At 34.1% G+C, this 13,707-nt stretch overlaps 4 protein-coding genes and 1 long non-coding RNA gene across 5 annotated transcripts; 2 read left to right on the forward strand and 3 right to left on the reverse strand.

The window, feature by feature from the left end:
* Positions 1 to 1,717: 1,717 nt before the first annotated feature.
* LOC126371400 (uncharacterized) lies at positions 1,718 to 3,954 on the reverse strand. Its single transcript, XR_007567030.1, has 3 exons — positions 3,854 to 3,954; positions 3,629 to 3,711; positions 1,718 to 1,858 (listed from the first exon to the last, which is right to left on the reverse strand). It is a non-coding gene; the product is annotated as an uncharacterized LOC126371400 (long non-coding RNA).
* Positions 3,955 to 4,167: 213 nt separating this feature from the next.
* On the forward strand, positions 4,168 to 6,815 carry LOC126371210 (nuclear pore complex protein Nup107). The gene has a single exon (XM_050016468.1). It carries the CDS (start codon positions 4,253 to 4,255, stop codon positions 6,770 to 6,772), a length of 2,520 nt encoding a protein of 839 aa, XP_049872425.1. The 5' UTR covers positions 4,168 to 4,252; the 3' UTR covers positions 6,773 to 6,815.
* On the reverse strand, positions 6,769 to 9,021 carry LOC126371310 (DDRGK domain-containing protein 1). The gene is made up of 6 exons (XM_050016615.1): positions 8,735 to 9,021; positions 8,570 to 8,662; positions 8,216 to 8,331; positions 7,843 to 7,974; positions 7,372 to 7,545; positions 6,769 to 7,165 (listed from the first exon to the last, which is right to left on the reverse strand). The coding sequence occupies exons 1-6, from the start codon at positions 8,826 to 8,828 to the stop codon at positions 6,905 to 6,907; spliced, it is 870 nt and encodes a 289-aa protein (XP_049872572.1). The 5' UTR covers positions 8,829 to 9,021; the 3' UTR covers positions 6,769 to 6,904.
* A 482-nt stretch (positions 9,022 to 9,503) lies between these two features.
* Positions 9,504 to 11,580, forward strand: LOC126371339 (transmembrane emp24 domain-containing protein eca). Its single transcript, XM_050016647.1, has 4 exons — positions 9,504 to 9,716; positions 9,814 to 10,037; positions 10,437 to 10,580; positions 11,290 to 11,580. The coding sequence occupies exons 1-4, from the start codon at positions 9,581 to 9,583 to the stop codon at positions 11,437 to 11,439; spliced, it is 654 nt and encodes a 217-aa protein (XP_049872604.1). The 5' UTR covers positions 9,504 to 9,580; the 3' UTR covers positions 11,440 to 11,580.
* A 38-nt stretch (positions 11,581 to 11,618) lies between these two features.
* Positions 11,619 to 12,537, reverse strand: LOC126371355 (UDP-N-acetylglucosamine transferase subunit ALG13 homolog). The gene has a single exon (XM_050016662.1). It carries the CDS (start codon positions 12,483 to 12,485, stop codon positions 11,967 to 11,969), a length of 519 nt encoding a protein of 172 aa, XP_049872619.1. The 5' UTR covers positions 12,486 to 12,537; the 3' UTR covers positions 11,619 to 11,966.
* Between the last annotated feature and the right edge of the window lie 1,170 nt (positions 12,538 to 13,707).

Here is a 13,707-nt window from a genome sequence, read left to right on the forward strand (position 1 = left end):
TTAGTCGGAAGACATTCGCGAGTGTTATTACATTGGAGTATTCAATAAACAAAGTGTATCTGCCTATTTTCGCTTCGTGCTAGGAAGCCGCTTCATAGCTCAAAAGTTTATGCGGACTTTTGAGTTAATTCGTTTGGGGTTCGGAGTAGGAGTCTACTCCGAGGGTGGGGGCTTAGGTTTCATCATCATCATTCATCACCTTTCACCATTTCATTAATCATCAGGAAAAAAAAATACGTCAGACATGGCTGTATGGGCATAGTTCCCTTTGCCTTACCCTTCGGGGAAAACCAAACCAAAAAAAAAAAATATATGGAGAGTGTGAGATAATTATAAAAAGTTAAGAATCTATCTGCAATACTATTTTCTCTACGTTAGCTAGTTTCTGCACCACAAATTCCTCCATCAATTCTCCCACTCCCATCTGACTCGGATCGGACGTAGTGCAAAAACGCTCATATTGTACTGACAAGATTTTTAACTAAAATGATTTGGTTTTAAAACAAAAACCACTCTAGATTTACGTCGTCACTTGAATTAGTAACATGTTTTTACATTCCCAAAGATTATTTTACAGTTACACCCCTGCTGGGAGTAGATACCCATCTTGTTTATGATATTTATAACTAGCTACCTATTTTTTTTAAGGGAAAGCACACCAAGCCTATCGAATTGCGCCGCACTCCGGGCCGCACTTTGGTTATTTATGACGCCGCGCGCGGCCTTCCAGTATCACTGGTTGGAAGGCTTTCCAACCAGCCCTGGTGTACAGACCCCTTTATAATAAAAATATTATGATTATTGATATTGAACACTGTGTGATTTATGGGGGTTATTTTTTTATTTAATCAAAGATAAATAAATAATTTGGTTTTTCCAGGCTACATTCATCAAAAACAATATAGATGGCGCTGTACATATTTTCCTTCATTCAGCCTACTAATTTCATGGATAACAGATATATGCATCTTTTATCTTTGTTTTTGAGTATAAATGATGACCCTTATTATTACACCAAGGCATAATTACATCTTTCACTTATTACTATTCTGATCAAAATAAAGAAGAGTAATATACATAGCAACATAATAATTCTATATAAAATGTGACTGAAATATCAAGCAACAATTATTTTTATTATGCTTCTGCCATTATTACTACCAGTATTTTAGAATAATTATGTACCCGAGTAATGAGAGCTGTACAACGCCATCTATATTGTTTTTGTTGAATGTTGCCTGGAGTCCCTCATTGTATAACAGGTACATGGCCACCCATCTATTAGTTGTTAAATAACAGTGCGACATTACTTTTTTGTTTGTTATGTAATAAATAAAAGTAAAATTTGCCAAAACTAAATTGTTTGTATAACACAAACAAATTTTACAAAGGGCTTTGTATTATCAAGTTATAATAATGAACTTTACCATTAAGAATAACTTTTTTTGGGAGAGACGAATGTGTAATTTCTTACCAATGTCCCAAAATACTTATTTTTTTATTTATTACTAGTAGAGTTTTTTTTTTATAACAACTAACCTACTTACTTTTGTTTATAAACAGAAATCTAAATGATCAACCATACTTTTCATAATTGTATGCAATTAAATTAACTAAATACATATTTTTTCAGTAATTTAAAAGTTATAACCATTAACCATTGTTGGTAAAAAAGAAGCTTTTGTTTTGAAAATCCTAACTATAGGTACTTATTAACTCAAAAAATAATGTAAGGGATATAAAGTAAAATTAGAAATAAAAGCAATTCTTACCTCCAAACCAATCCATGTTACTGACTTCCTTTCTAGCTAACTCCATGAATGTATCTACTTTACACCTTCAAACCACTTTTGTGTGCCTAAAATTGAGAAAATATACATTAAAATGTTATTTCTTACACTTTATTCTTATAATTCAGAAATGTTTTCTCTCAATATCGCAATGACAGTTGACATGAAGTTATAAAAATAATGTCAGTACTGTCAACAAGTTAAAAACAAAAAAACTATTTTTGTAAAAATTAATATCAAAGATGAAAATTTAATTTTTATGAATAAAATGTATTGTTGTAATATTTAATCTGAGCATTAGAAACAAACAATAGAACAGTTATTATAGCTAAATCACTGTTTGATAGGTAACTTTAGTCTTCAAAGTTTTAAAGCAACAATAATCATTTAATATTTAATATTAAATAAAAAAAATAATGTTAGGGCTTATTTGTATACATTTTTTATATTGTATTATTTATATAAATATATAGGTAATACTTACAGTCTGTATAAAGTAGCAAGTTTTGGATAAAATGTATATATTTGCAAAACCTTATTTCCATTTGGTAGGTAGCTATGTCTTAACCAGTTACTAATTATAATTTGCAATAACAAATGTATTTATATTTAGACTTGAAAGATTATTAAACGTAGGTACCTATCTACTTATAATTTAAGGTTATTGATGATAATAAGTAATAGAATATTTACTTACCTACACATTCTCAATTTTTCAGTAAGTAATAAAATATATAAATTGCAATATAGGTAGGTAGTAGGTATCTAAAAAATCACCATAAAACTATGAATATTTCTATCTAGAAAAATAATACAACACCATAGGTACAAAAATGGTTTGTTTTCCAAAAAAAAGTAGCTACCTGTGTAAATAAATAAATAAAAATGCATAATTTTATTATACCACACTTATTGATTTATGTACATACTACCTATTACTGCATCTACCTATATGTGTCTACTATTATGAATTATGATATGAATGATATTGTATGATATTGAAATCAAAATATTTGGTATGTATTATTTCTTCTAAAGATAAGGACCTACTAACTTAACTATTTGTGTTTTTATTCAGCTTTATATTTTGCTTAGGAAGAAGTTAATACCCATTGAGTTAAATATTGAAAAAATAATTGTTCTTGTAAGTTGTACTTAGCAGTGAAATAAAATTAAAAGTAGATGAGTATTTTTTCATTGTTGAATTATTTTTTGTCTTGTCATCAATGGGTTACATTAGCAGTTGTGATCTGCTAAATACCTACATTTTAATGTCTAGGTACTTATTTATTTTACATGTTTTGCAATAATAGGTATATTGAATATATTCTCTAGTGTTATTTTATGATAAATATTAATAATCAGAATCACCAGGAGAATTAACTCTTAATATTACATACCTATTAATTGTATTTATTTATATTAGGCTGAGTAGTTATTTAGATTAGGTATTTAAACAAAGATTTTGACATGGTAATTTTAGGTACTTAAATAAAGTACTTACTTATGACTTATGAAGTAGGTAACATTTGACGAATAAATAAAGTCACAAGTTGAAAGAAATACCTAACAATATAGTCTTGGGTTATATGTCTATATAACTACATATAAATAATTAATTACATGCTTTGTAAGTAGGCTCAATAAATTGAAATGTATGTAAAAACTACCAATAAATGAATAATGTAGCAATTGGTACTTCATAAAGTTGTAAACTTACACAAATTTTACTGAATTAACAAATGCTATAATGAATTAAAAAATATATATAACAATGTATTATAAATTAATAGAATGCCATTTAATATACGCACATTTACTATTTTTATTCAGCTCACCTTTACGTTCGTCGACCAGCAGCTGTGACCAGCAATGAAGAGGAAAAGGTCGGATGAGAAAAGGATGGATGTGGTCCTGTAAACTGTGAATCTCACTGTGAATATGTAATGTCCATGCCAAGTTTTAAGAATCCGAAAAAAACTTCTAAATAATATATAATTTAAGCTATTTAAAACAAAGCTGAAGTGTCTGTTTCGAAAGTTATTACAAACATATTTTAATACCTTTCTAGATATTTTATTATAATAATAATAATGTACAAAATGTACTTTCAAACTCGGTCACCTGCTACAAAAAGAAGGCAAAGTAGAAAAGAGCGTTCATAACTTAGCACCACATATTTTCTTATATCATCATAACAAAAAATAAAGATTGTATTTATACAAATTAGTGATGCAAATGTTTGCTAATATATGATTGTACATTTCTGTTTATGTATTTATTCTTTTTATCGAATACATTTACGCATTCAATGATTCAATGTAAAAACAATTTTCATTTTGTTAATGACGTTTAGTAGTTGTAAGTTTTCGAACGCACAAAGGCACCGCGCGCGATGTTCTTGTCTGTTTGCAAACGGCAATTTTTAAGTAATTTCCAAGGGTTTACTGCATAACTACACAATGAATTTCGATAGAACGGTGCAATTTCATTCAACGCAACATACTCCAGTAAGAAATAGACGGACTCGACAGTTACTTGAAAGAGAAAATACGCTAAATCTCTCGCCGATCCTTAACGAAACTTCCATCTTCAAAACACTCAATGATACGAGCTTGCGACAAGTTTTAGATGAATCTTCGATAGTAGTGAATACGGGAAGCGCCGGCGATGGTTTGAATGAAGCCTTCTTCGAGATAATACAGACTAGCAGAGCGACCGATGTGCTAGATACATTAGCGAGGTTAGCTCAAGTTTGCTGCGATTCTCTGGAGTTAGTAGAACCCTGGAACAGGTATAATGCTCAAAATTATTGGTTAGCGGAGGAGGCTAATACATGGAAGCTTCTTCATTGTTTATATGCAGATTCTATAACTGAACATCCCGAGTCCTTAGATTCTTTGTTGACTGGAACCATACTGTCACAGCAGACTCTGGTCAGTGCTTTGTTTCAAAGTGACTCTGAGCTTAGACTATTACAGCTGCTAGTAGATTGGCTGGAAGCTACAGCAGCATATCAAGAGGAGGCAACCAAAACATCAGCACCCGTTATAGGCAACAATATACATTGGGGAAACACACTTCATCAGTTGTTAATTGGATCCAGTTTGTTCAATAAAGATAAGAATAAGGCCATGATAACTTGCATGGATCCTGATGCACCAAAGCGTCAGATGAAAACTATACACTCTGATGATCAAAAGGATGACAATGATTTGTGTAAAAGAATTTTCACAGAAGTGCGTTGTGGAAAATTTAAGGAGGCAGTATCCCTTTGTATTAATGCTGGGCAGGCATGGAGAGCAGCAGTGTTGCAAGGATGGATATTGCTGCACTACTTGCCCAGGGATGAGCCCAATGCTCCTCTAGAAATAACTGGAAATCCATCTAGGGATCTGTGGAAGTGGTGTGCATTGAGCATTGCAAATAATGTTTCTGAGAACATTTATTACAGAGCAACTGTAGGCATACTGTGCGGTCATTTAGAGAGCACACTTCCAGCTTGCCAGGGGAATTGGGAAGATTTGCTATGGGCACACATGAGATCACAGATTGAAGCCAGAGTAGACAAATTCCTGCATGAACATCACGCCACTGTTGATGCAAATACCACAACACCAGAGGTTTTGGAGTTGGTGCAAACAAAGCTTAAAGTTGAAGAGATATCTTTGCAGCAAATTTTTAGTGCTGTGAAGGCACTGATGGATGGCAAGAGAGAATCAAATTATCAGACTTGCCAACGTCATCTGATGCTTGGTCACATCAGAATTATAATGCAGGAATCTCTGCAGTGGCTTGATGAGGGTGAAGAGAGATTTATCAGGTTTCTGGCTCATTTGATTTTAATATTGAGACAAATGGGGAAGGATCCACAACATGATGTGGGTGACAAAGTTTTGGAGAAATATGTTACACAGCTGATTGAAAAACTTGATGGATCAATTGAATGTCCTGAATTGATTGCCTATTATACCTCAACAGTGCCAATATCAAGACAAATTCTACTTTATGCAGAGCTTATGGACAAGGTTCATAAGAGTGACTACAGACAAGGAGTTGTTAAAGCTGGAATGAGTGCAGGAGTGGATGTGGCAGCCTCAGCTAGAGTCGCTATTAAGAAGGCCATCACTGATATTCAGCAAGGTTATGGAAATTTAGACTTAACATTTACTCAAACTACTGCAGTTGAAAAAGACAAAACATTGATCACCAAGGTGATATCATCTCTTGAGTGGTTGTCACTGATATCTAACCAGCTTGAGGAAGCTTTATGGCTGAGCAATGCCATGATTCGTACATTCATATTCATTGGAAACACAGATGCAGCACTATCCTGTGTAGTCAATGTCAGCCGAATGTTCCCTGATTTTCTCAATAAAGTTTCTTCTAACTCCTCCGAACTAAGGGAACATTTGTGCCTGAAAGCATATTTGGAAGCCCTTGAAGGGTTTGCAACCTGGTACAGACATTTCATAAGTGGCCAACCTAAAGATGTAGAACCTTTGCCTGCAGATGCTACATTCTCAGACAAAGTGCATCATGAGCAGAGATGTGCTCAAGTTGAACAGCAAAAGCAGAGGTGGATGAATGCTGTGCTACACCAATCTCGTCACACGAAGAACTTACTGTACAATGTTTTACTTTTCCCTGGTGGATGGCTTCAAGACGAAAACGACAGTACATGTTCTCCTAACTTCACTGATGAAGAAAAACAAGAGAGAATCAAACAGTTGGAAACATTGAGACGTCTTTGCATTCCTGAAGTTGTAATTCTGATACTGAAAATCTTGCAGAGCAATGATGATATTGAAAACCACAAGGAAGCCTTGAAATTGAGCAATTTGATTGCAGCAGAAAATAGATGTCTCTACAAAGTTTTCACAAAAAATAAACTCATGGAGGTATTGGATAGGATCAAGGAATCTTCACTGTTGCTGTTGGAGAAAGGAAGAGATATGTTTGGTTATGAAATAAGTGATTAATTTTGTTGCATTTATGCTTTTTAATAAATATTTGTCTTAACAATGAACTTTTTTAACATCCATCTGTATTGCAACAAAAAGCAGTAACAAAAATAAAGATTTTCTTCTTCCGATTGTTAGTCAAGAGAGCATTTATGGCACTGTCACAGGGTTGAGGTTGATGAGGTCATTACTGCATTCAGCTAACTCCGTGATGGACACCCTACCTCTTTGCTTTATAAACTTGGCGACAGCCTCCAGTTCACCCTGCGAGATATAAATGAACTTTCCTCTGTCATCTATAACTCCTGTTAGCTCTCCCGAGGCTTGCAAGTCTTGTATCCTGTCGATAGCGGCTTGTGTCTTGAGTTTGAAATGGGCAGCCAAGTCTTCTAAAAGGACAACTTTTTGAGCCTGAAAAATATAAATATACTTTTAAAATTCGGGTATTCAGACCAGATCCCCTCTTAGTGGTATGGTGTTGCAGGCATGATCCTGTCTTTGACAACTTTATCATCTTAAGATTACTTTAGGATTTATTTCATCCATAAAAGTCCCTAAAATTCTAAAATCAATTAAGAAATAATAAAGTTGTTACACAAAACTTTATAGCACTGTACCTTGATATAGTCAATGAAATCGCGTAGCAGGCTCTCCCCATCCTGTTCTTCCTCTTCGAAGCCCTCTCCTTCGACGCTGAAGGCCGCTTTCATTGCCTCATACTCCTCTTGCTCACGTCTCACGCGTTCTTCTTCGGCCTTACGTTCCGCTTCCTCTTTTTGACGCTCTGCTTCCTTTAAAGAGAAAGTAATGTTACCATGAAGAGTAAAAAAAAGGTAAACCGTGACCAGAAAGATGAAACTGCAATTTGTAGTGCCATCTCTGAGTCATAAATAAAAGTACTTTTTGGAGCTCTTTAAATGTTACCAGTAAAAGCTCCTGAAGATATGTCATAAGACTTCGACACCCTCCATAATAATACTTATACTTTGAATCAGTTGTTTGCAGTTGTGAACTTCAATGCTAGTTGCATTTATTTTATACAAATATCTATGTGAGCCTAATTTTTGTTTCAATAGAAATACACAAACCTCTTGTTTTTCTTCAATCTTCCTCCGTTCCTCTTCCCGCTCTTCATCTTTCTTCTTCCTCAACTCTCGCATTTGCTCTTCTGCTTCTCGAGCCTTCTTCTTTTCCATTTTTGCCTCTAACTTGGCTCGTTTCTGTTGGTTATAATAAAGACATTATTATTTAGTAGTGTTTATTTACTTAGTAAAATGTGTCATATTTTTCATATAAGTTGGGTGTAAAGATTGTGCAGCAAAGCCTTATAAGGTTCATATTACAGGGAACCCATTTTTTTTTCCACGGAACAAATAAAAGAGAAGGCAGATGATGTGCATCACAAAGAACAGATGGAAAATGGCTTTTTGTTGAAGAAGAATTATAATAGTGAAAACAAACCTTGGCTCCCATCTTGTCTTCAAATTCAACTTTCTGGGCATCGGGAGGGCTCTCCTCATCAGGCTCCTCAGCTGCTGCTGGGTCCTCCTCCAGAAGTGCTGCTTGATGTCTGGCAGCTAGAATCAAGATGACAAATTAGTTCATACACACATAATTATTACAATGTACCTATATACAAAAAATCATATTATGTTACTATAGGTACACAGCTTAAGTGCAGCGTTTTCTAAAACAATTTATTTTTAAGTTTTCAATTACTAATACTGCAGTTGATACAAGTGAAAGAATCATCATAAACAAGTAGGATATGTACTATGAAGACATAAAGTATTTTTTCATGTAATGTAATTTTACCATTGGCTCTCATGCGGGCCCTCTGGTTCCTCACGGCTTGAACTCTCCCTGGCCCGCCATCTCTCTGGACCACTGCCCGAGGCTTCGCCCCAGCTGTGAACAGTAAGGTTAGGTGAATGGGTTCCAATTATCTACGCCAAAACAAAATTCAATATCGATTCCTACCTTGCGGTTTGACTTGAGATACTCTAAGAAATGCTACAGATAAAATAACAATAACGATTGCGCTAATTATAGCTGCAATAATGAAAGGATCCATGGTTTCTGTTACGTATGTGTTCCTATAAACTATACGTTAACTAGAATTTATTTGTTGTATTCTAGTATTTTGTAAGCACTACTTAAATATATGTCGGGTGCTATAAATAATGAGTTAATTTGTGTGAGCTTTTCTTGGAAAATCACTTGTTTCACGATCACATCACAATGGAACTTCGATAACTGAAAAATATGAAAATAACGTGTTCTATTAGTCGTTTTTGCTTTAACTTAAGTGTTCGTCTTTGTTTTGCACGAGGGATATTCCTCTTGCTATCCTTTTCACTTTTAGTCTATCATTAATTTACTACTGGAACGGTATTGTTTTGTTGTCACTTTTAACCACAGATAAGAAATATTGAAACGTCACCAGCTGTCACGACTTACGTTCGGATACACGCTAATGAACAAGATTAAATAGGTTTTTAGCATTATTGTTAAAATAGACAAAGACAACAAATAATTAGAAGTAGTTATTTTATTACATATTTGTTTTGTTTTATTGGAAATATTCTCAAAATACCGGGTATCTACCCGGTACCCTATTTACCTTTATAGACGGTTAGGGAGGGTAAATAAATCGGAATTTATTAAAAAGTTCGATTGCTCATTTATAGTATAATTCTTTCTCCTCTAACATATTACAAAGCGCAAATGACAGAATAATAAAAAATAGTTTGACATTTGCAGCGGTGACGTGTGACAATACCATTTTTCTTCGATAATATTCGGCGATTTTACAGTTAAGAAAACATGGAATTATTCAAGTTTTCATCGTTTTTAGCTTTATTCCTCTTATTAGACGTTACATCTGCTTTATATTTCCACATAGCAGAGGGCGAGAGGAAATGTTTTATAGAGGAAATACCTGATGACACTACCGTACTCGGTATGTATTTTTTTTTTACTTTCTACGAGTGTTTATCATCTCAATCTAAGGAATCCTATACGAAACTACTTTACTAATGTCTGTTGTGAATTTGCAGTGAATTATAAGGTGGAACTGTACGACCCGCGGTCGGGCGGTTTCATGCCTTCTTCGCCTGGTATTGGTATGCACGTGGAAGTAAGAGATCCTAACGACCGTGTCGTGCTGTCGAGGATGTACTCTTCGGAGGGCATGATCTCCTTCACGTCGACCACGCCGGGCGAGCACGTCATCTGCATGTACTCCAACAGCACATCTTGGTTCAGTGGCTCACAATTAAGAGTAAGTAAAGATATAGCCACTGGTCATGAGAATGCGAAACATTTGTGTAAATGAACTGAGTGTATGTTTATTCAAGTGAAATAATAAGTACTTGGTGTAATATAAGCTGATGACTATTTGTATTATTTTATATGCAATTTATATTTTATTTAAATTGAATATAAAATAATTATAATTTATTTATATGGATTGATTAGATACTGAAAAGTTTTATATTAGGTATGCATATATTTTTTAATGATTGTTTTTTTTTGTTCACCTTATGAAAGATCTACCTATATAGATAATTAAACTTGAACTCCTAGTACCATACTCATACTCACCATACACAATTAATTTTTATTTATTTATTTTTTAATATTTCACTTTTTATTTTTTTATATTTTATTTAATTTTTAGGTGCACTTGGACATTCAAGTGGGTGAACATGCAGTGGACTATGCAAATGTGGCTCAGAAGGACAAGCTGTCGGAACTCCAGCTCAGGATCAGACAACTCCTCGACCAAGTGCACCAGATCACTAAGGAACAGAGCTATCAAAGAGTAAGTGGATTTCTGTAAGGATATTCTATATGGCCGCCTTATATTGGTAATTTCCAATAATCACATTCTGAAGTGAATTTCTTCAACAAAACATTGATTTGTTTAATTTTTGTAACTAGCTTGCTGTTGAGAGGTTTTATTAGACAAATCTTATTGGATTTGTGACAAAGAATATAGTTATATGCATATTTCCTATTCATTCATCCATTTAGCATTGAGACAGGTGTATTGACCTTTCCTCAGCATTGAATGAAACATATTAGGCAGGAAAAAATTAAAATCCAACTTCAAAATCCAGCATTAGACAGATGTTTATGTTAGAAATTGATGAGCAACAGGTTAGCATGGTATAGGCATGTAATCAGGGGGATGGAAGGCATATAACAAGGAAGTTATGAGTATGAATGTTACCGGGTGAGAGCCTTCAGCGCTCCCCATTTGTCCGGCCAAGTAGTTAATGCCATCTGTGGCAAATCTACAATAAGTCACGTCAAAAAAAAAAAAAAAAGAGTAATGATGTTATGTTGGTTAATTTATATTAAGTGTGGTTTTTAACTAACACAGTTGGCTCAACCATTGTAGTTCATCTATCATGTTGGTCTAACAGAAAGCTTAGTAAGGTGTGGGTACTTAGTTCATCATGTGATGGATTTATTTCTGCGTACCCCAATTGTGATAGTTGTGAGCTTATATGTTATGTTTGTTTTAGCACCGTGAGGAGCGTTTCAGGCAGACGTCAGAGAGCACAAACCAGCGAGTTTTGTGGTGGAGTTTGCTGCAGACTGGTGTCCTTGTCGGCATTGGCTACTGGCAGATGAGACATCTTAAGAGCTTCTTCGAAGCCAAGAAATTAGTCTAAATTAAATTATTATACTTTATTTAATTATTAAAGTTGTGCTATCACATTGTCCTAAGTATTTTTCCAACCTGCAATAGTCTTTATGTTCAATGAACTTTTGTAAATGATCTGTTTTTTCCATTAAAGAAAACAAATTTGTAATATACTTTTTTATTTGATCATTATGTGCAGGAATGTTTTTAACAAAGTCATTTAATACCTACTGCTGCCATAGTGTATCATTGTTTTTTTTTTATATTTTTTTAATTTACGGACGTATTAAAAATTTATCTTATGTGTCAGTTTGTTAAGACTTCAGTGAACTAAAAATATTATTAAGAAAAACAATGATACACACTATTTAAGGAAACTATATTTATGTAAAAACGTCAGATATATATTATACATATATACTGCCATAGTGGTACAGCAACCGCTAATTAAATAATTATAGCATTTACTATGTCTATTGGTTGAGACCCTCAATCAAATCGCACAGTATGGTTGCTGTACAGAGCCTGCTGATCCTTAGACACCTACAGTCAATATCATTCCACATGTTGTTTAACCCTAAAAATATCATCCAAATATTTCACAAATAATGTTGCATCAGGTTTGGGGAAGGGAGCAAGTAGACTAAAGTCCACCTCTTCCAGGGTGTTCTCTAATGTGTCACATGTACAATAATAAAGGTGTCCATCGACCTGTAGTTGTTCTGCTAGTTCTAGTTGGTGGTTGTCCATTAAATCTTCGTTGACTACAACTAACAGAGGTTTATTGGCTTCTAAAGTTTCCAAACAGCTTCCAGCGCCCGCATGACTTATCACCAGACTGGCTCCTTTTATATTCTCTTGTATACTGTCTTTAAACCTGTAAGCATTCACCTTCACGCCCTCTTTTTCATATTCACCAACCTCAAACGCACTGTTGCCAATTTGTAAAGTGATTTCTTTACAACCGATTTTTTTCAACGCCTTCAATACCGGTGAAGTCATAATCGTATCACATAATAAATCAAAACGTGTAGTTCCTACAGTTACGAAAACTTTTTTGTATTCTTCAGGCATGTTTATAAATTTAAAGTTATTTTCGAAAGTACGAAGCAACACGAATGTTTGTTTTGACGTTTTGAATGTCGTTCCGTTACAGGCACACAAAACATAGTGTATTTTGTATATAAAAAGAAAATGTCTTGTATATTTCTATTTGCTTCAATTTATTTTATTATGTTAATGATTTTAGTCATTGGCCCCGATTCCTGCAAACACCGCCTAATTTTATTTTAAGTTATATCCGTCATTTTCATATCCGTCGAAAAGGAAAGGGACGGATGATTCACAGCTCTTAATTTTAGGAAGAATGAGTAAATGAATGTGTCGGGTTATTGACTGATGTAAAATTTTTAGACGGTTGGTTTAGATTTGTGCTTAAAATTGACGTGTGTTCCATAAATTTTATGCTTGTCAATTACCCGTCCCTTTCCTTTTCGGCGGATAAGAAAATGACAGATATAACTTAAAATAAAATTAGATGGTATTTACAGGAATTAGCACCATTGCTGTAATATAATGAATGATACTAAAAAATAAAAGAAAAGCACTAATTTATTTAAGTGTTCTGCGTGGAACGTACCGTGTTACTACTTTTTTTATGGCGGAATCGGACAATGCAGCGGACTCCTTTTTCATACAGCCATGAATATTAATAATAAAAACTCTCTGTAGTGTATTCCTTGTTTGTGCCTACGATCTTTGTATCGTAGGAACAACCTTTTCGACACAATCATGTCTGCTTCAACAATTTTCTATAGAATTAAGTACTTAAGTACCAAAAAAATCGAAAGGCGTTGCATGGCTGTCCTCAAGACAACCTCGACACGATAGTTGGACAGGAGCAATTACCATTTAACAGTTTATTCCTTGGCATTTTTCGAGTATCACTCGACCGTTTGCCCCGTCCTTGTGCTAATTTATTGTACTTTGTAAGTTGCTCCGTGCTTCTTCAATAAGTTTATAATAGGTACTAACTACTAACTAAATGTAAGCAACATTGCAATTTCAGATTTGCACATAATATAAATAAGTACTCAATGGTGATACGTCTCGCCAACTATCATGTTGGTCTAACAGAAACACAGGTCTATTCATCATTATCCATAATAATGATAATGATGAATGTTACTCAGACTACCCCAGTTGGGATATTTCGTGAGCTTAGGTTATGTTATGTTGTTTTTTAGAAACTTATGTACCTACCTACCTAGTTGTTACTTATCTATAGGTAATGCGT

This window comes from Pectinophora gossypiella, chromosome 12, assembly GCF_024362695.1.
Source record: "Pectinophora gossypiella chromosome 12, ilPecGoss1.1, whole genome shotgun sequence".
In the NCBI taxonomy this organism is placed as follows: Eukaryota; Metazoa; Arthropoda; class Insecta; order Lepidoptera; family Gelechiidae; genus Pectinophora; species Pectinophora gossypiella.